A 23,325-nucleotide genomic window follows, 5' to 3' on the forward strand; every position below is an offset into this window, starting at 1 on the left:
TGGCAGTGAAAACTGGCAAGTTCCTGTTCATGTGTATTGCCTGTAAAGTTAATAAGCCAAAGCAAATTAATTTTTTTTACAAATTTACCAGTAAGTTATTGCCATAAATAATCCCTGTAAACTGCAATTTCAGCCTTCATTGCTTAACACTTATTAGCAAATGTGATGTGTATGTCCAACCAATAACAAGCAGGATATAATGTAATAGCTACAGCATGTAATGCATAAACACAAAGCTTTGTATTCAGAATGATTTGATAGAACTTAATTAATATCTAGTAAACCACATTTGCAGATGTGTCAAGTGTTTCCTAGCAAGTTATTGGTGATATTTTTTGTCTCCAAGCAAACTGGCTTCGGTTTTCCATTACTTAAATGGAGCTTATTATGCACAAGCTGACTACACACCATACCAAACTGTTTTAACAACTTTCTTTCCAATACTCTGTTAGCTGATAACAGTTGGAGCTGTGTGTTGCTTCTGTTTTTGTAGCAGAGTGTTGACAGTGTTAATTGGAGTCTCAGCAAGGCGTGTATGAGAAATGACAGCTGTGTAATGGAAGTCTCTTACAAAAAAAAATGACAAGACTGCACCATGTAAAGTTAACTATATAATAAAAGATCATCCAGAGAAATCTTAAACTGAAAATGACAGGTTTGCAGGTTTGGTACCAAATGTAATGGGACATCTAGCTGCAGAATTTAAATGCTGTAATGTAATGCACTGCACAAGCATGCAAATCATAGGCTGGGGTTGCCACCTAGTGTCAGTGGCGCAATAGGTAGCACACTCACCTTTCTGTTTCCACACCAGGTAGATCAATTGCTTGCACTTCAGTGCAGCAAAAGGGGGTGCTGCACTCCTGAGTGTGTCATCCTTGGGACTTCAAACCTTTTCATATACCCAAAATGGGACATTTTTTCTAGAAATGCGAGATATTTCAGGACAAATCATACCCACAGCCAGTGCAAAGGACAGAACTTCATTTTTTTTGCCAAAATAAAAGCTTATTTTTGTAACATTTGAGTTGCTTATGCTATTTCATATAATATGTATGTGTTTCAGAGATCAAATAACTGTTTTATGCAACTATTAAAGAAAACCTAAAAAATATATTTTGTCTTAAAATCTCAGGACATTTGCCATTTTTTTATTTTTTTTTTTTTTGTGGTAACCCTGTCTTAGGTATGCTCGCATTATTGTTTGGTGTAGGGTGTCATATGGAAATTTACTTAATTCTGACTCCAGTATTGGTCATTAAACCTTCAGTAACTTTGTACTGTGCATTCTTTGGGTCTTCCCCTTCAGGTGACACCAGTTTGAAAATAGTCACTAACAGTTGGCAGCTTACTGTAGCACTTGCATTGTGCCAGTAGACTACAATGTTACCAACATTTTTTCCATTCAATTTGTGCAGTTGCTGTTACCATCTGTTGATATTTTGTGCACTTAAAGGCCTAACATATTGTATTGAAAAGTGTGGATATGTGGGTAATATTCTGTCAGTGGCATTGCTAACAAGGGTAACTTTTACTGCACGTGCACAGCATTTATACATCTTGAGTTAGTTGTACAACTATGTACAGCAAAAATTTTACTTAGGGTAACAAACATTACAGTAACATCTATTTCCTTTTTCTTCTGTGCTTATAGGAAGAAATTTAAGACCCGTTCAGGTGACACTGTTCGGTTAATAGACTTGCTTGAAGAAGGACTGAAGCGATCCATGGACAAGCTGAAGGAAAAAGAGCGAGACAAGGTACCAGAGTTGCTTTCATTTGTCTTTTCTTCTAGCTGTAAAACATTTAAATGCAGGTTTGAAAGAAGAGATTTTTTTTGCATGTTACAGATAAGATGTCAGTGTTTTCTGGTTGCTTGTAGTACTGGTGTTAAAAACATGTCAAGCTACATGTAATGCAAAAAAGTTGGAATAACCTTGATGATATATATTGTGTATTGTTGTATTTGGCTTCAAAAGTGTGACATTCTTCAAATGGATCGCTGTATTTTTACAACACGCAGTTGCCTAGCACCCCTCCTGAATTTGGAGGATCTCTTTGCTGTTTGTACAGACAATGAAGTTAGCTTTGTCCACTTCTGAATGTGGTAATTGTGATCCTCAGAATAACTTGCCTGCTAAGTTCAGAGTTATGGTTCCTCCAAGTATTCGCCCTACTCTAAGGTATATTGAGCTCCAGGAGAATATATGAAAGTAGTAGCGGTATTCAAATGCTGCCCCTGTTATTGAACAATGCTGAAATGCTTTCTGTACCAGCGAGTTCTGAAAGTTGCAGTTATTTGTTTGGATCACAGTTTATTTTCCCAACATTCAGGACCCACAGTTGTGTGTATTGCATGTGATAGGAAGCCGATTTATCCCCATCCACAGACATCTGCCCTAGTGTTGGGAGTTTCACCCTTGTGTCCTTGCAGTGCTTCAGGATAAATCAGATATTACTAGACTTTAAAAATTGGGTAATAAATTCATGTGCTTTCCATTGTAGATTACACCTTCATGGTTCATTTTTGCATTTGAAAAGTTCTTCTTTATTTTTAGGTGTTTAGGATTATTTTTTCTATATTTCCGTGATTGGCAAGTTATTTTCTGTAGGTGTCATGCACTGAATTAAAAAGTGTTCTAGGCGCACAATTTCATGGCATGCCAAGTTAGTTTTATTTTTACTGTTTTGTTAAATACTTTTCAAGCACAAAAGAAAATAACTACACAAGAAGGAAGTAATAACATCTTAATACTGAAGAATATTCACATCTTGCAATGTAATAGAATGCGTTCAAGATATATAGATAATGCACAGAGAAAGAACATCCCAGATCGTCTCCAGCAACACCCTCTCAGATATAGTATCATAAATATCTGCAAGCCAGAGGGATCAGTACTGAGACGTCTTCTTTTCTCACTGTTCTTAAATGACCTTACCAGTGACTTTCCTTCATTTAATGTAATCATGTATGCTGATGATCTCCAGCTGATTGAATCAGACAAATCTACAAATGACCTTCAACATAAATTACGGAAAAGTATCTCTCCACTTTGTGAATGGACCAAAAACAACATGCTGCAAGTCATACCCAAGAAATCAGGCATTGTGCTATTTGTCTGTCCCCAAAATCTAACCAACATTTCACCACATAAACTAAATGACAGTATAAGCAGCATTATACCAAATGTTACTGAACAGCAGTATCTTGGCCTTACACTAGATCTACCCCTAGCCCTCATTCAGCACACTGAAAATGTTATAGTTAAGGTAGTGATGCAGCTTAAACTTTGCTGAAAAGTCTCCCACCTGTTTTCCCTAGCAGTCTGAAGAACTATTTATAGGACCATCCTCATTCCCAAAATGGAATGCAGGCTGCCTAATTTCTGCAAACAAAAGTTGCAAAAAAATATGATCTGCAAGTTTGTGATATTATCAGATCCATGCACACATCATTGTGATCTGCTAACATACTTTAACTGGTTGCCAGAACAAAACCAGAGATACACTGTTCATTATATTGGGGCACTGTCCCTCATTGAAAACTTTGCTGCTTATTAAAAGTGAGACTTCTATTCTTTAAGACAGACACCGTAACATATTTTCAATAATAAGACTGATATGGATGAAAAGGCTGCCTGTTTGGAACCATTTACCAGCTGAAGTAAGGAAACACCAGGCAGGTAATGGCTTTAAAGGCAAGTTGAAATAACTTAAATGTAATGATATGTTATGATATATGCCTTATATAAACATCACCCAAAAGCTATTTTGATATTACTAACACCAAGTCACTGTCATCTTCTAGACTTCTGTCTGACAAATGGCCTGATAGTGGAAAACACATGGTTCAGAAAGAGAGACAGTTAGAGGATCACATACAAGATTTTCCAACATGCAGCTGAGGTAGACTTCCTCCTAGTAAGGAAAAGCACTGGGTAGAATTCATGATTGCAGAGTCATCCCCAGTGAAACAGTCGGCCCACAGCATAAACCACTTGTCACAATCAGCTGCAAGCAGTGGTCAGAGAAGGATCTAAGGTCAACAGAGACCAGACTGAAGACCTGGAAGATGACTGGAGAAGTACAGCAGTTGAAGGAATTATTCAGGACTCTTAACACCCCAAGAAGAAGAGGAAATAGGTGGAGTTGAAGAAGAATGGCAGCGCCTCAAAACAGCATGTATTAGGACTACAGAACAGATATGTGTTCAAGCCAGGTATGGAAATAAGGAAAGATGGTGGTAGAATGCAGAAGTCCAGGAAGTGATCAAAAGAAAGGAGTGTAGGAAAAAAATGGGAGATGGAAAAGACCAACCAGGCTAGGAAGGAATACTGGTTGGCTAACAAAGGAGTTGCAGTAGCAAAGGATAGGGCATTGGTAGCACTCTACAAACTTCTGGAAAGAGAGTCAGTAGTTTGTACAAAGAAACTGTGTCAGGTTGCATGACAAAGACAGAAAGATAAAGAAGATAGTCAGGCACCCTTCATAAGGGATGCCAGCAACAACCTGCTCACCAGTCCACAGGACATCAAAGGCAGATGGAAGGAGTATTTCCAGCAGCTTCTGAATGAAGAAAACCCCACAGAAGCTGTACTGCCCAAGAAACAACCTATGATGAGAGAAGAGGAGGAGCCCACCCTAGAAGAAGTAAGAACAGCACTAAGGAAAATGAAGTCAGGGAAAGCAGTAGGCTCAGATGACTTAACAGCAGGTATAATAAAGATGCTGGGTGAAATGGGGGGGAAATGGCTCCTGAGGGTACTCATAGCAGTGTGGCGAGAAAGGCGTATCTAAGATGACTGGAGAATAAGCATACTCATTCCCGTGTACAAGAACAAAGGGGATATTTCCAACTGTGGGCAGTACAGAGCCATTAAATTCCTATCACATTGCATGAAAGTTCTGGAGAAGGTGATTGATAAACGGATACACAGAGTAGTGGAATGTAAGATGGGAAATTAGCTGTTCAGATTCGGATCAGAATGCAGCACAACTGACCCGATGTTTGCAGTGAGACACACAATTGAGAAGAAGCTAGAGATGAGGAAAGAGTCCAGCTGAGCATTCTAAGACTTGGAGAAAGCATATGACAAGGTCCTAAGAAAGTTAAATTGGAATTGGTAGAATTTGTACAGGCGATGTACAAGGACCCAATTACTCAAGTACAAACAGTGTTCGACCTCACAGAGGAGTTCCCAGTGGGAATGAGTGTACACTAGGGTTCAGCTCTGTGCCCACAGCTGTTCATACTGGTGATGGACTACATTAGCAAACAGGTTGGAGGGGACAGATCGACAGAGGTACTGTATTCAGACAATGTGGCATTACAGGCAGACTCTGAGCAAGAACTTCAACAAAGGATAGGGGAATGGAATGCAAAACTGAAGGCACATGGGATGAAACTAAGCACAGATAAGAGTGGTAATGGCAACAAATTGGGGAAATACGAAGAAGCTGAGAATTGAGATAGATGGGAAGATAGTGGAACAGGTAGATGGCTTCAAGTATCTGGAAGGGTTTTGTAGTCTATGACAGAAGAATGTCAAAGAAGCTGAAAAGTAAGGTGTACAAGACAGTGGCTCAACCAGTACTACTGTATGGTACAGGAACCTGGGCTGTAAAGGCAGAGCAGGTGAAGAAACTAGAGGTGATGGAAATTAAATGCTTGAGAAGGGTGTTAGGATGCACAGTGTGGGACAGACAAAGAAATGAGGGCATAAGAGCAGAAGCCAAAGTAGCTCCAGTTTCAAAAAAGATCAACGAGAACAGATTGCAGTGATTCAGACACGTGCAGGAAAGCAGAAGGCAATCTGGTGAAGATTTGAGACAGACAGGAAGAAGGTAAGAGGAAATGAGGATGTCCAGCAAAGAGGTGGATAGATTGTGAAAGAACATCTGTGACAGTCAAGCATGAGTGTTGGAGAAGGCAGTAGTGTGGCACTGACTCGAGAGAGATGTGACAGTTTACACTATACTCCGACCCCATGTAGAAAATGGGAAAAAGGGGGCTGATGATGATGATGAATGAGTGTTATCTTGTAAATGTTCTTCAATATCTATTAGTTTTTCATGCTTCTTGGGTTTTGGGCCAGTTACCCAGCCAAATAAAGTATTAATTGTGAAGATAGGTGAAGGCTGCCAGCCTAGCCAGATAGAATTGTGTAGATATTTCTGTCATTTGTAGATATCCATATAAGCCACAAGCTTGTTCTCTTAAATGGGAAAAAATGCTGTTAAATGTAGAATGGCAAAAATGTAACAACAGTGCACTCTGCTGTGATAAAGCTGATAAGTCAATTCTTTGATGTCAAAACTCGGAGCCAAGATGCCTAGATAAATGCAGTCTGCCTATTGTTTTGAGGCCAGAGTTAATGGCTAGAATTTGCATGTATAATTTCTTTTATTGTTCTGGCTTCCTGACCAGCTGCAAGATCGAGGGCTATTAACCTCTGAGAGTCTGTTAGCCTGGGAACCAGAAAGAAATGATGTAATCTGAAATTAATCAGTGGTACCGTGTTATCAGTTTAAGGATGGAAAGAGAGAGCATTTGAGCATTTGTCTTGAGAACATCCAACTCACCACTCTGCCTGTGTCTATATGTAAGTAGGATTTTTAGAACTAGGTTTTCTCTTAGAAATAGCTAGGAATTAGGATGATTAGACTAAGTGTTTTTCTGTGTTCATGTCAGAACTTTTCTACTGTATTATTTTAAGTATTTCTCTGTGATCTCTAAACTGTTGACTGGCACTGTGTAGTAAGAAGTATTGTCTTGTGTTTTTATTATTTATTATTAAGTATTTGTAAACCTTTCAACTGTGGCTGTTTGGTGTAGAGATAATTGAAGCTCTAAGAGTAGATTGCATGTTTGTAGTGATACTGTACCAAGTCACTCCAAATAAGTCTTGACTATTTGGTTGCATTTACCATTTGGATAATAATGTTGCACAGTGTAATTAGTCACCCTTTCATAAGGGCCTTTTGAGTAGCTGGTAAATATTAGCTAGGTGGTGGCAATGATTTCTACCGTATAGTCTGGGTAAAAGGGACACAGCTGGAGAACCTGTGCCAGCCTTCCCCAGGAGTGTCTGTGTGGTTGTATAAACTCTTATCTCAAAGTATGTGTGTGTCAGCTACTTGGGCAGGACACGAAGCACTGTTTGGACATAGAGGGTGCTGGAGGTTTTTAGCTTGAGCACTATGCTGAGATCTTGACCCTATAGCTGTGCCAGTTGGGAAGTCTTATTGAGGACCAGGAGAGAAAGGGAGAAACCAGCCCCCAGACTGAGTGTGATCTCTGTGTGCTTTTAAGGGAAATTGTACTTTACTGTGTGTGTATTTATCCTTTCCCTATATGGATGCTCCTCATTGGTGAAGATTGAGGCTCCTTGATTGCTGGACCAGCGCACGGGCGTCACATATGAATTGTTTGGCAGTGGTGGGATATCCATGCCACGTATTAATTGGTTGGCAAATACTAATTGGCTTGTAGTGGTGTGGGAAGAGTGTATTCCTGTAGCTTGTGTGCAGTGATCATTGAAGGTGTTTTGTACTCTAAATCAGCCACGTAGTGAGTACTCAGACTTCATATCACAATTGTTTTATTTCTTTTGTTAGCTTAGTTAGTCCAAAAGAGCAGGCAGTATGTCAGCAGAGGAGTATGGAAAGCTGACAAGGAGACAGCTGGCCGAGATGTGCCAGGCTAGCGGACTGGTGCATGAAACCTGACTAAGGCAGACCTGATTGCAGCCTTGGTCACAGCTGCATCAGAAAACAGCAACCAGGAGGACGATCAGACTGGCAGTGGAGATGTCCCACCCTCAGAGAATGGACAGCTCAGTCTTTTTGCAGAGGACTTAAATCCATCTGGAGCTAAAGAGACTTGAGTTGGAGGCCAGGCATTTGGAAATAGAAGCAGCTGAGAGACTGAGGCATCTAGAGAATGAGGAGAATAAGAAACTGCTACATCTGAAAGCTGAGGAAAAGGAGAGGCAGAGGCAGCATGAGAAGGAGATGCTGACTGTTCACCAGAGTCATGGAGGTAATGGGGAAGGGAGTAACTGGACCCCGAAGCACAAAAGGTCAGTAGATGTCTTCTGCAGTTTAAAGAGGGGGATAGTTTTGATAGTTTTATTCATATGTTTGAGAGGGTATGTAAACAGTATGATGTTGACCAAAGGCTCTGGGTAGGGTTCCTGACCCCCTTACTCTATGGTAAAGCTGTAACTGTGTTGTCTAAAATGTCTGACGTTGAATATTTTGATTATACTGCTAAGAATCACTTGCTAGAATGTTTTAAGCTAACACCTGAAACGTATAGGAAAAAGTTTTGTGGGCATAGACACAAGGCAGATGAAAGTGTTTGTGAATATGTTGCTGAACTAAGCACTTATTTTCATAGGTGGGTGAGTGGATGACAGGTCACCACTTTTGAAGCGCTGGCAGAGCTTTTGGTGAGGGAACAAGCGCTTAGCACTTTGCCTGATTTCATGAGGATCTGGTTAGCCGATAGACAATGGGCTACTTCAGATGAGTTGGGGAAGAAGGGAGACCTATACCTAGCAAGCAGGGCATCCTTGCACAGGAAGGAGACCCCCAGTACTGCTCATGGGTCTAAATAACCCATTGTGGGCAGCACAGATTGCCCCAACAGAATTTGGCAGTAGCAGGGGAAGCCACTAGTCCAGGAACACGTCTAGGACCTAGGGTTAAATCTTTGGATATAACCAGTGGGGCCATGTAGCATACAGATGTCCACGTAGGCAAGGTGGGGAACAAAAGTTGAGAGAGCCAGTAAGTGGGAAAGACAAAATGCCAATAGTTGGTTGTCTTGAGACAACAGAGGTACCAAACTACCATCCTGCAGATGTCCTGATAGAGAAGGATTTGGATGAGGCAGTACCATGTGTGTATGCAGTTACACGCAGTCAGGCTAGGAGACAAGCATGTGGGTCTGGTAGCCTGAGGGAGACCCAGACAGACTGCAAACTTGCAGCCAGGCATGGTGAGGTGGTTAAGTGAGACTGAATGTGAGCCACAGCTGCTTGTGGGTACTGATGTTCCCTTGGAAAAAGTGACTGCTAAGGTAGAGGTGAGTAGAAATACCCAGGCTGACAGTGAGGCACCACTGTCAGAAGATGCCAAACTTCTTGTGGAAGGGGAGCTGGGAAGGGTTACAAAGAGAGAGTTGAGACAGGCTCAACTCTCAGACCCTACATTGCAAGGCCTGAGGCAGGAAGCTAGGGAGGTACCTGATTCTCAAGAGAAGGGGGAATCTGTATACTGGGACAAAGGATTACTGTATAGAGAGTGGACCCCTGAGGGAGGGCTAGAAGGTGGGAGAGTACCGCAGTTGGTAGTGCCCAGAGCCTACTGTCTGGCACTTCTAGCCATACCCATGATATTCCCTTTGCAGGTCATATGGGCATAAAACATATAAAGAGGCATAGTATGCAGAACTTCTATTGGCCTGGAATTTCCAGAGATGTAACAGGGTACTGCAGGACCTGTGAGCAGTGCCAAAAGGTAGGCAAGGCAGGAGACAAGTTGAGAGCTCCTTTGATCCCTTTGCCTGTGACTGAGGAGTCATTTCAAAGGGTAGCTATTTATATTGTGGGGCCTCTGAGTACCCCAAGTTCCACAGGGAAAAAGTATATCCTAGTGGTAGTGGATTATGCTACATGATGCTATGGAATAGACTTACCATACATGTCAAGCAGAGCACCTCGCTGACCCTCTTCAAGAGAAGCCTTGATGAGTGGATGGGAAGTAGATAAATTCACCCCAGGGATAACTCCAATGGCTCTTCTCAACAGAGGCACTGGGAACTAAGGTCGGGTGGCACAATGCCAGGGTAATCCTATGGCTAGGCTTGTAAACGCCCCAGGGCCATTAGCCTAGTATACACCTATAAACCTATGATACCCTGAGGCAGTGGCTCTGTCCTCCACTGAGGCAGAAAAGGTGGTAAATAGTTTGTTAGAAGTTTTGAGCAGGGTAGATTTCCCAAAAGAAATACTGACTGACAGAGGTGCCAATTTCATATCAGACCTGCTGGCTTGTCTGTGGAAGTACTGTGGGGTGAAGAACCTGAAGACCACCCCCTACCAACCCCTGTGACTAATGGTCTTGTTGAGAGGTTAAACTCTAGAATCATGTCCATGCTATGGGCATTTGCAGACCAGTTTAAGAGGGAGTGGGACAAATATTTGCCCCATCTGTTTACTTACAGAGAGGTTCTCCAGTAATCCACAGGTTTTTCACCCTTTGAGTTGCTGTGTGGGTATAGGGTGAGGGGACCTCTAGATTTAGTTTTAGATGAGTGGGAAGGTGAGTGTGAACCTCACAAGGAGTCTGTTGTGGCATATGTCCTAAACCTCAGGACAAGGCTCAGGGAACTCATGGGCTTGGCCCGAGACAACCTGGCAGAAGCCCAACAACAGAAAAAGGTGTGGAATGACAGGAATGCTCGAGCTAGAGAGTATGCTGTGGGGCAGCCGGTAATGGTTCTCATTCCTGTCAGACACAGCAAGTTGGAAGCAGCTTGGGAGGGACCCTACAAGGTGGTAAGAAATGTAAGTGATGTTAACTACATGGTAGAACTGCTAGGCAGGAGGCAGGGACACAAATTTTACCATGTTAACATGATGAAACCTTACCATGATAGGGAGGCCCTTGTGCTGAGCATTTGCAGTGGATTACAGGAGGAGTCTGAGGGAGATCAAGTGACTGCTGTCCTCAGTGAGGCTCAAACTGACACCTCAGTGGAATGGGTAGCAGTGTCCCAGCAGCTATTGCCTACCCATGTTCGAGAAATCCAAGCAGTGTTACAGGAGTTTGGGGACATGTTCACTGGGAAACCAGGGTACACCCACGTAGTGCAGCACCAGGTGGATACAGGAACCCAAAGGCCTATTAGGCAGGGTCTTATAGGGTGCCTGAGAGAGTCAGACAGACTCTGAGGGAGGAGATACAGGAATGTTGGAACTAAGGCTGCTTCAAGAGACTAACAGTCCTTTAGCCTCCCCAGTGGGGCTGGTGCCTAAGAAGGATGGCAGCACCAGGTTCTGTGTGGACTACAGGAAATTAAATAGTCACACAGAGTCAGATGCTGACCCTATGCCTAGGACAGATGAAGCCCTACAGCAGCTGGGTGGGGCTAAGTACCTTACAACCATTGATCTTACCAAGGCTTACTGGCAGGTGCCCTTGACTCCCAGTGCTAAAGAGAAGTCAACCTTTGTGACTCCTTTTGGCTTGTATGAGTTCACAAAGATGCCCTTTGAAATGAAAAATGCCCCAACGACTTTCCAGAGTCTGGTAGATCATATCCTAGCAGGAGCAGAAGGGTTTGCCCTTGCTTACCTAGATGATATTGCCATCTGCAGCAATTCCTGGGAAGAGCACCTTCAGCATGTCAGGGAGGTTCTGGGCAGACTACAGAGGGCAGGGTTGACCATTAAGCCCAGCAAATGTCAGGTTGGTGTGGCAGAGGTCTCCTACCTGGGACATAGAGTGGGGAGTGGTAAGATCAAGCCAGAACCTACTAAAGTAGAAGCCATTCAGGCATGGCCTGCACCTGTTACCAAGAAACAGTTGAGGGCATTCTTAGGGACAGCAGGGTACTGCAGAAAGTTTGTCCCCAGTTATAGTACGTACCATAGCTGCTCCCCTCACAGATCTGACAAGGAAGAACAGGCCAATTAAGGTAGTATGGACCCCAGCATGTGAGCAGACAATCCAGGAGCTTAAGAAGCTTTGGGAGGACCACTTGTGTTAGCCAGTCCATATTGCAGCAAAGACTTTGTTGTGCAGGTGGATGCTTTGAACCATGGTGTGGGGGCTGTACTCCGCCATATTTCTTCAGAGGGAGAAGAGCACCCAGTAGTTTATCTCAGTCGAAGGCTCCAACCCAGGGAGGAATGGTATGCAGCTGTAGAAAAGGAATGTCTAGCCATAGTGTGGGCACTGCAGAAACATCAGCCTTATCCGTATGGAAGAAACTTCACTGTAGTGACAGATCACAACTCCCTAACATGGTTACACAGAACCAGCCAGCAAAATGCCAAGTTGCTAAGATGGAGCCTAGGGTTGCAAGCATATGATATGTCAGTGCAGCATTGCAGTGGGATTAGCAATGCCATTGCAGATGGGCTCTCAAGAGAGGAAATGGGGTAAGGTATACTCAGATAGACCTAACCCCCTCAAGCAACGTTTCTCAAGGGTCACTTGAAAACTAGCTTGAGTTCCCCAGGGGGGAGATGTGTGAAGATAGGTGAAGACTGCCAGCCTAGCCACGTAGAATTGTGTAGATAATTCTGTCATTTGTATGGGCTTGTTCTCTTAAATGGGAAAAAATGGTGTTAAATGTGGAACAGCAAAATGTAGCAGCAGTGCACTCTGCTGTAACAAAGCTGTTAATTCAATTCTTTGATGTCAAAACTTGGAGCTGAGATGTCTAGATAAAGGTAAGCCTGCCTGTTGTTTTGAGGCCAGAGTTAATGGCTAGAATTTGCATGTATAATTTCTTTTATTGTTCTGGCTTCCTAACCAGCTGCAAGATCAAGGGCTATTAACCTCTGAGAGTATGTTAGCCTGGGAACCAGAAAGAAATGATGTAATATGAAATGACTCAGTGGTACTTTATCAATTTAAGGACAGAAAGAGAGAGCATTTGTCTTGAGAACATCCACCTCACCACTCTGCCTGTGTCTATATGTAAGTAGGATTTTAGAACTGTGTTTTCTCTTAGAAATAGCTAGGAATTAGGATGATTAGACTAAATGCTTTTCTCTGTTGATGTCAGAACTTTTCTAATGTATTATTTTAAGTATTTCTCTGTGATCTCTGAACTCTTGACTGGCACTGTGTAGTAAGAAGTATTGTCTTGTGTTTTTATTATTTATTATTAAGTATTTTTAAACATTTCACCTGTGGCTGTTTGATCAGATAGTTTAAGCTCTAAGAGTACATTGCATGTATATAGTGATACTATACCAAGTCACTCCAAATAAGTCTTGACTGTTTGGTTGCACTTGGATAATAATATTAAGCACTATAATTGGACACCCTTTCATAAGGGCCTTTGAGTAGCTGATAAATATTACTGGGTGGTGGCAGTGATTTCTACCATATAATCTGGGTAAAAGGGGCACAGCTGGAGAACCTGTGCCAGCCTTCCCCAGGAGTGTCTGTGTGGTTGTGTAAACTCTTATCTCAAAGTGTGTGTGTGTCAGCTACTTTGGCAGGGACATGAAGCACTGGTTGGACAGAGAGGGTGCTGGAGGTTTTCGCTTGCCCACTAGACTGAGCCAGTGGGAAGCCTTATTGAGGACCTAGAGAGAAAGGGAGAAACCAGCCCCAGACTGACTGTGATCTCTGTGTGCTCTTAAGGGAAATTGTACTTTACTGTGTGTGTATTTGTTATCCTTCCCAATGTGGATGCCCCTCACTTGTAGCAAATTCTTTATGTAGCTTCTCCTCTCTTCACAGCTAGGTCCGTTTAAGTTAGAGGACCAAGTCCTCTGTTTTTTTTTTTTTTTTTTTTTTTGCTCGTCTGTGTGTGTTGTTCTCGAGCAGGGCTAAGCCCATTTAAGTTAGAGGACCTTGTCCTCTCTTCCTGTTTTTTCCCTCCTGTGTTTGTGGTAATATGTCTAAGGAGTGTAAGGATCATAAACCTTCGGGTTTTAAAAAGCGTCTGAAATGTTCCCAAAAAATGTCACTGACAGACGGACATAGTAATTGTGTTTACTGCCTAGGTGCCATACATCTTCAGGAGACATGTTCTTTTTGTCACTCCCTCAGTTCTCGATTCCTCCAGGAAAGGAAGAACAAATTGATCCTGAAAGGTCTCCTTAAGCTTTCCTTTGAGGAGAATTTAGCCAGCTCATCATCATCACATTCCAGGTCTCCCTCTTCTAAAAAGAGACAGTCAAGTAAGCCAAGAGACAGTCTCCCACACCGACTATTTTTATCTGGACCTCCACAGAAAATTTCAAAATTGGACAAATCTTCTACCTCTTCGGTTCCACTGACCTCGGAGCTGGTAGAGGTTATCGACCCCAAGTAGTTTGGAGCCGACTACTGAACATTTACCTTGGAGCCGGTGTAGAGAATTATTACCGGTCTCCCTGACTCTCAGATCTCAGATTTTGCAGAGATCTAGATCACCTACCTTGTCTTCCAGATCCTCCAAGAGTCTTTCTGAAGAGGATGTAGAGAGAGTAGTGCTTAGACTTTTGAAGTTGTCACTATCTAATTTGTTGCCAGCTCCGACCCAATTAGTTCCGGAGCCATCTAAGGCCATACTCCTTGCTTCTGTTCCTCCTCCGAGCCATGTTGGTTCTTCGGAGCCAGAGCTATCGGTGCCGATTGTTGTGGAACCGTCGGTTCCAGCACCTCTCTTGTCTGTCTCAGAGCTGAGTTCCACTCCGACAACTTTGGCGCCAATCTTGGTTTCTAGGAGCAAAGCTCACTTGTTGGCCCCAACAGGGACGCTTGGACCCAAACTTCCTCGGTTCCGAGCATACCTCTTAGTGGGTCGGCTAGGCTGAGCTCGGATCCTACATCTGTCTTGGAGCTGATCGCTTTTGACTACTTTTGGGCTACTTCCACTTCCTCGGAACTGGGAGGGTCCTCGGAGCCAGGGAGGTCTGCTTTCTAGATGAGGAGTTGTGCTGTCTAGGTCTTCAGCTCCACACAAGGGTACCGATGATCTTCCCCCTCAAGCTTCAACCTCTGTCTCAGCACCATCTCTCTCTTGACAACAGAGACCCGCAGCCTCAGGAGCCCCCATTGGATGGCCCCCAGTCTTCTGAGACCTCCCCAGAATACCTTTCTGAGGGGCCTTCTCTGTAGCGAACTTGCAAGAGGAAGCATGTAGATTCCCCTGATGAGTCCATCACCTCTGACACTGACCGAGGAGTCAGAAGGGTCCCCTAGTTCATCCTCTGATATCTCCTTTGTAGATATCCTAGAGATCCTGAAACAGAAAGGCGGCTGGTCCACTGTCACCCCTTCTGATGAGGAGCCAGTGTACCTGAAGGCTTTCGGGTCTCAACTTCAGCCTCTTGGGTGTCTCCACCTTTGGATGAGCTCTTAGATTTAGTCAGTCGAAAGGTGTGTGAAACTCCTGATGCCATGGAACCAGTCTCCAGAAGGCCCAACAAATTTCTTTCAGCCCCCAAAGAGAAAGAGTTTTTGTCTAAGGGTGTGGCTGTAGATGCCATGGTGGTGGCAACAGCCACAAAGAGGGAACTGGCGGAAACTTCCTTATCTGTCCATCCATATGGGAAGCGTATCTTCTTTTCAGTGGCGTTTACACTCAGATCGCTGAATTACCTCACCCATTTTACTAGGCTTCAAAGAAATCTCCTAAAGGAGCAAGGAGGTACTCTCCAAGGTACCTTAGCTGAAGGAGTCCCTGAAAAGGTTACTGCTCAGTTGTCTGCCTTAAACTCTATTGTTAACTCCTCCATGAGGCTGATATCTTATGCAGCAGATGGAGCAAGCAGGGCAGCAGGTTCAGGAGTTTCCCTTAGGAGACACTCCTGAATGCGTTTATGTAACTTTACGGAGCACTTCAAATCTACATTTACCAACGCCCCCTTTGACGGTTCCTCTCTGTTTGTACCAAAGGTAAAAGATACACTCACCAGGTGTGACCAGGAAGGGAAAACTCTTTCTGCCATGGGAGTACGTGTTTCCGGCCCTTCTAGACCATACCCTAAAGGTCAGAGAGGCGGAAAAATGTAGTTCAGGAAATCTCAAGAGATTTTTCCCAGATGCACAAGGTGATTCCTCCTTCAGAGGCAGAATAGGAGGAAGTAATGCTAGACATTGCCCTAGAGGCAGGGGGGGGTCCACAAAATCAGGGTGGCCGAGATTCCTTTTGTGGGCGGTCCCTATCAGCGCTCCTGAAGTGGGGCCCGACTGCGCTTCTCTGGAGCCGGTCAGGGGTCGCTTATCTTTGTATCCAGAAGTCTGGCATGACATCGCCCAAGACAAGTGGGTACAAAGAATAATTTTTAGAGGATACTCCATACCCTTCTCTTTCCCACCTCATCCCACCAAGAAAATCCCAGATGTTCCACCAAAATCACAGATTCTTTTTAGTGCCAAAACGAACAGAAGACTGGAGGCCCATTTTGGATCTCAGCAAGTTAAATGAATCAGTAAAGAAGTCTAAGTTCCGAGTGGTAACACTGCAGTCTATACTGCCTCTGTTAGGGAAAGACAATTGCATGTGCTCCATAGACCTCCAAGATGCGTACTACCACATAAAAATGAACAGAGCATCAAGGAGTCATTTACACTTCCGGCTGGGAGCCAGTCATTACCAGTTTCGTGCTCTGCCTTTTGGTCTCACCACAGCCCCCCCAGGGTGTTCATCAAATGCATGGTGGTAGTAACGGCTCACTTGAGACGTCTTGGGATTCCAAGTGTTTCTGTACCTGGATGACTGGCTCCTGACTGCCACCACCAGGCACCTACTTCTACAAGCCAGGGATTCAACCATCCAAGTCTACACTCAACTGGGGATTACTGTAAATTGGGAAAAGTCTGCCTTGTAACCCTCTCAATATGTGACTTTTATAGGTGCAGAAATAGACACAGTCTCCATGATGGCTCGCCTTCCTGCAGACAGAATACAAAATCTAAGACAACAGATATACAGTCTACTCCCCCAATATGCAGTCAAAGCAAAGACAATGCTCAAACTTCTAGGAACCATGGCCTCTACTGTAACTCTAGTTCCACTAGCCAAACTGCATATGAGAATCCTTCAATGGCTACTTTTTTCCCAGTGGTCTCTTCAACAACTGCCTCTGTCTCATCCTATTTTGATAACAGAGTCTTGCAAAAAAGACCTTCGTTGGTGCATTCAGTCCAATCAACTAACAACAGGGACACCATTCATTCCTTGCCAACCCATTGCTACTGGGACCACAGATTCCCCCCAGATAGGGTGGGGGGGCATTATCTAGGTAGGACAGTCCAAGGCACATGGCAAGAACATGAGGCTCACTTTCATATCAATGTCCTAGAGATGAGAGCGGTGCTACTAGCATTGCAAGCACTTCACGACTTTCTTCCTCTAGGGACAATAGCAAACCAATCAAACAATATGTCAGTGGTATGGTATATAAATAAAGAAGGAGGAATCAGATCATATTCCCTTTGTCGAGAGGCTCTTCGTGTTTGGCAGTGGGCAATATCTTCTCAACGCTTTCTAGTTGCAACGCATATCCTGGGGTCAACCAGTGTGATAGCCGACAAGCTCAGCAGGGCAATCTTGATGCCTCACGAGTGGTCTCTGAATCAGAAAGTCGCAGAACAGATTTTCCGCAAATGGGGACACCCTTGCTGCGATCAACGCCAAATGCAGCAGCTACTTCTCCCTTATCTCCCCTCCGGGGGAGACACAGAGAGATGCACTTGTTCACAGTTGGCCCTCGGGACTTCTTTATGTATTCCCTCCCTTTCCACTAATATCGAAAGTGATCCAGAAAGCAAAGACCTTGGGAAGCAGAATAATTCTTATCAATCCTTACTAGCCCCGTCAGATTTGGTTCCCCTATTTCGGGCCTCACCTTCTGGATGATCCATGGACTCTGGACCCAGTACCAGACCACCTGATACACATGTCAGGCACCTTCCACCCCTGCCTCCACACCTTCAACTTGACAGCGTGGCTGCTCCACTTCCATCCCTAGTCAGGCTTCATGATTTTCCCCTGAAGTTACACATATCCTCACGTCTTCTCATAAGCCTTCTACGAGAAAATTGAACGCTAGCAAATGGAAAAGATTTTCTATCTGGGCACGAGAAAAAAACAAAGATCCTTACATAGTCTCTATTTCCTTGGTGTTAGAATTCTTAACCAAACTTTTTCATCAGGGATCAGCTGCTGTTACAATCAAAGTTCAATTGGCAGCGATCTCCAATTTTCATTTGGGACAACATGAACCTAATCTTATGGCTTACAGATTGTGTAAATCATTTTTAAAATGTACTACCTTGCTGAGACCCCCTTTACAGGAACCTATATATCCCTGGGATCTAAATTTTGTTCTGTCCATACTTACTTCCCTGCCTTTTGAACCTGCACATACTTGTGAATTAAAGTTCCTTTCATGGAAGACCATTTTTCTAGTAGCCATTATATCCGCCAGAAGAGTGTCAAAGAGTTACAAGCACTGTCAGTCAAACCTCCTTACTTGATCTTTCATAGAGAGAGAGTTTCCCTTTGTACAAATCCGTCCTTCATCCCCAAGGTTTGCTCTCAATCTAATATGAATCAAACTATTGAACTGCCAGTCTTTTTTTCTAATCATTCAAACAGAGAGGAATGTAAGTTTCGTCAGCTTGATGTTCACGGGCAATTAAGGTTCTATCTTCATAGAACCAAGGAGCTTAGGAGATCAGACCAATTGGTTTGTATTTTTTTCTGAGACAAGAAAAGGTATGCCAGTCTCTAAGATAACATTATCAAATTGGATTTCAGTTGTATTTCATTTATTTACTCTTCCAGTGGAACTGCTGTTGAACTCCCGTTTAAAATTAAGGCTCATTCTACCAGATACATATCCACATCTGCTGCCTTTCAAGCCAGAGTCCCAATTGACAGTATATCTGCAGCAGCAACTTGTGCTACTCCTCATATCTTTATTACTCATTACAAATTGGATTTGGCCTCAAGGGGTAGAGCCTCCTTTGGTTCCACGGTTCCTAGGAGTATATTCCTGTGAGCCACCTGACAAAAAGGTGCTAGGGACACTGTCCCATATGTAAGAATGAAGGCGAGATAGGACTACAGAACATAAAGAAGTTATGTACTCATCATAACGTTCCATGTTTGTAGTCTATCTCGCCCTTCATTATTATGAACCCACCCACCTATCCCCATCCATGTATCCTTGGAGGATCTGGAGACAAGATAGCATCTATCTTCTGTAGGGTGGAGACCTTTCATCTTTGTTTTTCCTTGTGGAAATACCTTCTATCACTTTTTTTAGACAGCAGCAAACAAGATCTGGGGATTCTTACTAGTGCACTATGGGATACCTACTTTGCCACGAGCCAACTGAGAGACTTCAAGCTTTGAAATTGGCCGAGTCGGAGCCGAGGATCGGCTCCGAACACATATGTAAGAATGAAGGGCGAGATGGACTACAAACATGGAACGTTATGGTGAGTACATAACTCCTTTTTTGTTTTGTTTTTTTTTGTTTTATTGCTGACTTTTTATCTGTTTACAAATATATATACACACCCTCATGATCAAGTTCCTTTATTCATTTTTCTGTCCCAGGTTTATATTTTCTTGGTGTAAAGTAGGGCTGACCTTTGATCAACTGGTGCCCTGGGCAAAAGGTCTGCATAGCGCCCCCCCCCACACCACCTGGTGCCCCCATCCTGCTCTACCTTCGCTGTCCAGATTAATGGAAAAGTGCCCCTGCTAGAGTGCCGCCCTAGATGGCCTATGCCTAAGGCCAGCTATGGTGTGAAGAGATCAAATTTCTTTCGTATATAATCTGAGAAAGTTTTAACTGTTAATAGTTGTGGTTCCAGATACTCTTGTCTGATGAGCTATACAATTATAAATCATCCAGAAAAAAGTAGAGATGTTTTTGAATAAGGTTGATTTCTGGAAGTCAAGCTATAACCATAGCCTAGTCTATTAAGTAAACAACTTAATGGGTTAAGAGCAAGACAAAACAGCAGTGGTGGCAAAGAATCACCCCTGGAAAATGTGCCATTGGATTTTTATCCCGAGAATAAAAAATCGTCCTTTATTGTGACTCACCAATAAAGAGGTTTGCCACTATTTCATACTGTCCAAAATGTTCTTGATAAATATAATGTATATTTTATACATCTGTAAGCATTCCATAATTCATGAATGTGGGATGTTGCCAATTACCTTTTTGTAGTCTGTCCACACAGTATTTAAGTTTTGCCTCTTTCTGCAGTTCTCTGTTGTAGTTTTAAAAATACATGTTTCTTTGTTCAGTATGATATTCTTTTGTTGCCTTTTGTTCTTTTACCATGATTGTTTTATTTAAGTGGTTATACACACTGTCCTCTTCAGTTGTAGTATGTAATTATATATTGCTGGAAGGTGAGTTGGTGGTTTATAGTTCTTAGGATGGCTTGCTGTTCTCAGTTAGAGGAGTATTATTTTCCTGTTGTTAACCAGGTTGGTGTCTGCTCAGGATGTGCATGTAAATCATTTTACTCTTGGCTAAATCTTTATGCAGAGATGCTGATACCTTTAGCCAGGTGTTAGGTATTGCATCTGGACCCAGGATTTTCCATTTAGGAGACTCTTCATTTTGTCTCGATTTCTGTGATTTTTACTTCATTCCGTTTCATATTCTCTGTGGTAGAGCTTCTTAATGTTTCTTTTAACTCTTTTATCCATTTGGCATCTTTGTTATGTTCAACATGATCTTCATAAATATTTCTCTAAATAGTACTGATGTCCTCTCTCTCTCTCTCTCTCTCTCTTTTGTTTTTAAAGGTGGTATTATTATTACTTTTGCTTTATTTCCCACTTCTGTATAAAACATTTTTGGGTCTTCAATGAATCTTGTTTTGTACTTTTCCTTTATATTTGTCTGTACACCTTCTAAGTTTCTAATGCTTTTGTGGACATTTTTAATTTATTACTTTATTTTGTTTATTTATACATTTGTTAATTGGGTAAATGGTCTGGTCCAACGATTCTTGTTAGGCACGACCCACATCATATGACTAAAGGATATGCATTACAGACATGCAGTAGGTGGATTGGACACTCTAACTTTTCCCTAGGTGTGTGTGTGTGTGTGTGTGTGTGTGTGTGTGTGTGTGTGTGTGTGTGTGTGTGTGTGTGTGTGTGTGTGTGTGTGTGCCTGTGCCTTCTGTGGAAGGTTGTGCGCCGGGCTGGCTACTCAACACTGTAAAACTCCACTGCCAATCGTGAGCAGACAGATGATCCGCTGTGGCGACCCCTAACCAGGAAAAGCCGAAAGAAGAAGGAGGGATGAAACACAAAGTAAAGTGTTTTTTATGCTGTGGTAAAGACATTTGACATACCTTAGACCGTAAGTGTAAGAGATAACAATGTAGAGAATGGTATACAATGAAAGCAGTGCAATGAGCAATATGAAATGCAAAGTTTACTGGATATCAAATGCCGTGAATAATATGGTAGGTGACAAGCAATGTGAATAGTAAAATGTTAAAATACAAAGAGCAAATTAAAAGTATGAATGCAGGTGCTGCTATTTACATTATTTACATAGAGTATTCATGTTTGTGTGAAATATGCACAGCAGTAGATAGCTATGTAATTGTGATAGGAACAAGTGTTGAGATAGGGTAGGTGCTAGTATAGTACTGTATCACTGTTGTATGGTGAGAGGAATTAAGCTCAGTGCATTAGTTCAATGATTTCTATGTAATAACGTTAATAAGAGTAATGAGTGTTAATGCATAGAAAATAATACTAGGAGGGGGTGGAGTAATGTAAGTAAGGTAGAGTAAGGGAAGTCTGGGTATTTGAAGGAGTATAAGTTTATGTGCTAAACTGGTGTAACAGAGTAATACAAGCAGATACATTCCAATGCACTAAACAGGTGTAACAGAGTAGTACAAGCAGATACATTATAATATACTAAACAGGTGTAACAGAGTAGTACAAGCAGATACATTCTAATATACTAAACAGGTGTAACAGAATAGTAAAACCAGATACATTCTAATGTACTAGTGTAACAGAGTTGTACAAGCAGATACATTCTAATAAAGTAAACAGGTGTAACAGAGTAGTACAATCACAGATACATTCTAATGTACTAAATATGTGTAGCAGAGTAGTACAAGCAGATACATTATAAAGTACTAAACATGTGTAACAGAGTAGTATAAGCAGATACATTCTAATGTACTAAACAGATGTAACAGAGTAGGACAAGCAGATACATTCCAATGTACTAAACAGGTGTAATAGAGTAGTACAAGCAGATACATTCCAATGTACTAAACAGATGTAACCGAGTAGTACAAGTATGTGCATTTTAATGTACTAAACAGGTGCAACAGTAGCACAAGCAGATACATTCCAAGTGACTAGAAAGCTATGTCATGCCTCTGTGAATGCTAGTGATAGGGTTGGCTGTTTTGGTGTTATGTGTTGCTTTATTACCACATCTGTTTTTCTTTTCTTACAATTTTTTGATGGTGCATTCCTTTTCTATATTATTTTAATAATACTGCTTCTTTTAGTTGCTTTATAGTTTTATCTCTTCATTGTTTACATGATTTATTGATTTACAGTGCATTCCACTTTTATTTTACTTTCCTTTCCTTTCTAAAATTTACCATGTCTGGATGTTTTTGTCTGTATATCCCTGTATGGCCTTAGGACAGGCCCCTGCATTAGTTAAGGTGCAGCTTTTTTTTCCCTGTGTTTTCTGTTTTTTCCCTTTGGAGCTACCTTTGACTACGACACTTTAAATAAAACAATTCCTGATTAGCATCTTCCATTTTTGACCACCAAAGAAGACAATGCCTATATTGTGGGATCTGAATTTTTTGTACTGGAAATAAATTACCTTGCCTCCCTCTGAACCAGAAGCCTCTGTACCCCTGAAGTTCCTTTCAAGGAAGACTGTTATTAATAACTATCACCTCAGCCACAGTGAGGGCCAGAGAAACAGTGTGGCCTTAGGACTGGCCACTCCTCTATTCATTAAGTGGCTTAAGAAATGTTTTCCAACTAGGCTGTTCAGCTATAAGTTTTTTTTTTCAACTGTCAGAATGTGGAGGAAAAGATACTCTACCTTCCCATGTGAGATGAGCCACAGTACAGCAGTGATATTTTAATAAACATAATACAATTGTGTAACAAAAAACAAAACTATTACCACACTCTGTGAGCAATCAGGTCCAAGAACAAAGCAGAATCCAATAATAAGATAAAAACCAAAAGGACCCAATGAAGAGGCTGTAGTTTCCAGTTTAAAAACACAGCTTTAATCCACAAAAAGGAAGCTTCCTTTTTATGGATTAAAACTGTGTTTTTAAACTGGAAACTATAGCCTCTTCATTGGGTCCTTTTGGTATTTATCTTATAATACAGTTGTGAGCTTACTTGCTGTGACCATAGATATTCAAGTAAGACAACAACTGCAATATAGCCTGCATTCTGCCCTAAGATGATTACTTCATTCATAATACCAGAAATGAGAAAGATCTCTGGCTTTAGGGAGACACATTTTAGTATTCCAGGTTTTATGTTGTTAAGAATTATTTTAGATAGGTTATGTTGCCAGAGTT

At 42.2% G+C, this 23,325-nt stretch overlaps 1 protein-coding gene across 3 annotated transcripts in view; it reads left to right on the plus strand.

The window, feature by feature from the left end:
* RARS1 (arginyl-tRNA synthetase 1) overlaps positions 1-23,325 on the plus strand; it is a 1,169,219-nt gene that overhangs the window by 1,094,338 nt on the left and 51,556 nt on the right. For all 3 annotated transcript variants that reach the window (XM_044069555.1, XM_044069556.1, XM_044069554.1), the window contains exon 12: positions 1,655-1,760. In XM_044069555.1, coding sequence (XP_043925490.1) covers positions 1,655-1,760 — 106 coding nt within the window. The remainder of the gene's footprint in view (positions 1-1,654; positions 1,761-23,325) is intronic.

This window comes from Protopterus annectens, chromosome 4.part0 (assembly GCF_019279795.1).
Source record: "Protopterus annectens isolate FY-2018-M chromosome 4.part0, PAN1.0, whole genome shotgun sequence".
In the NCBI taxonomy this organism is placed as follows: domain Eukaryota; kingdom Metazoa; phylum Chordata; order Ceratodontiformes; family Protopteridae; genus Protopterus; species Protopterus annectens.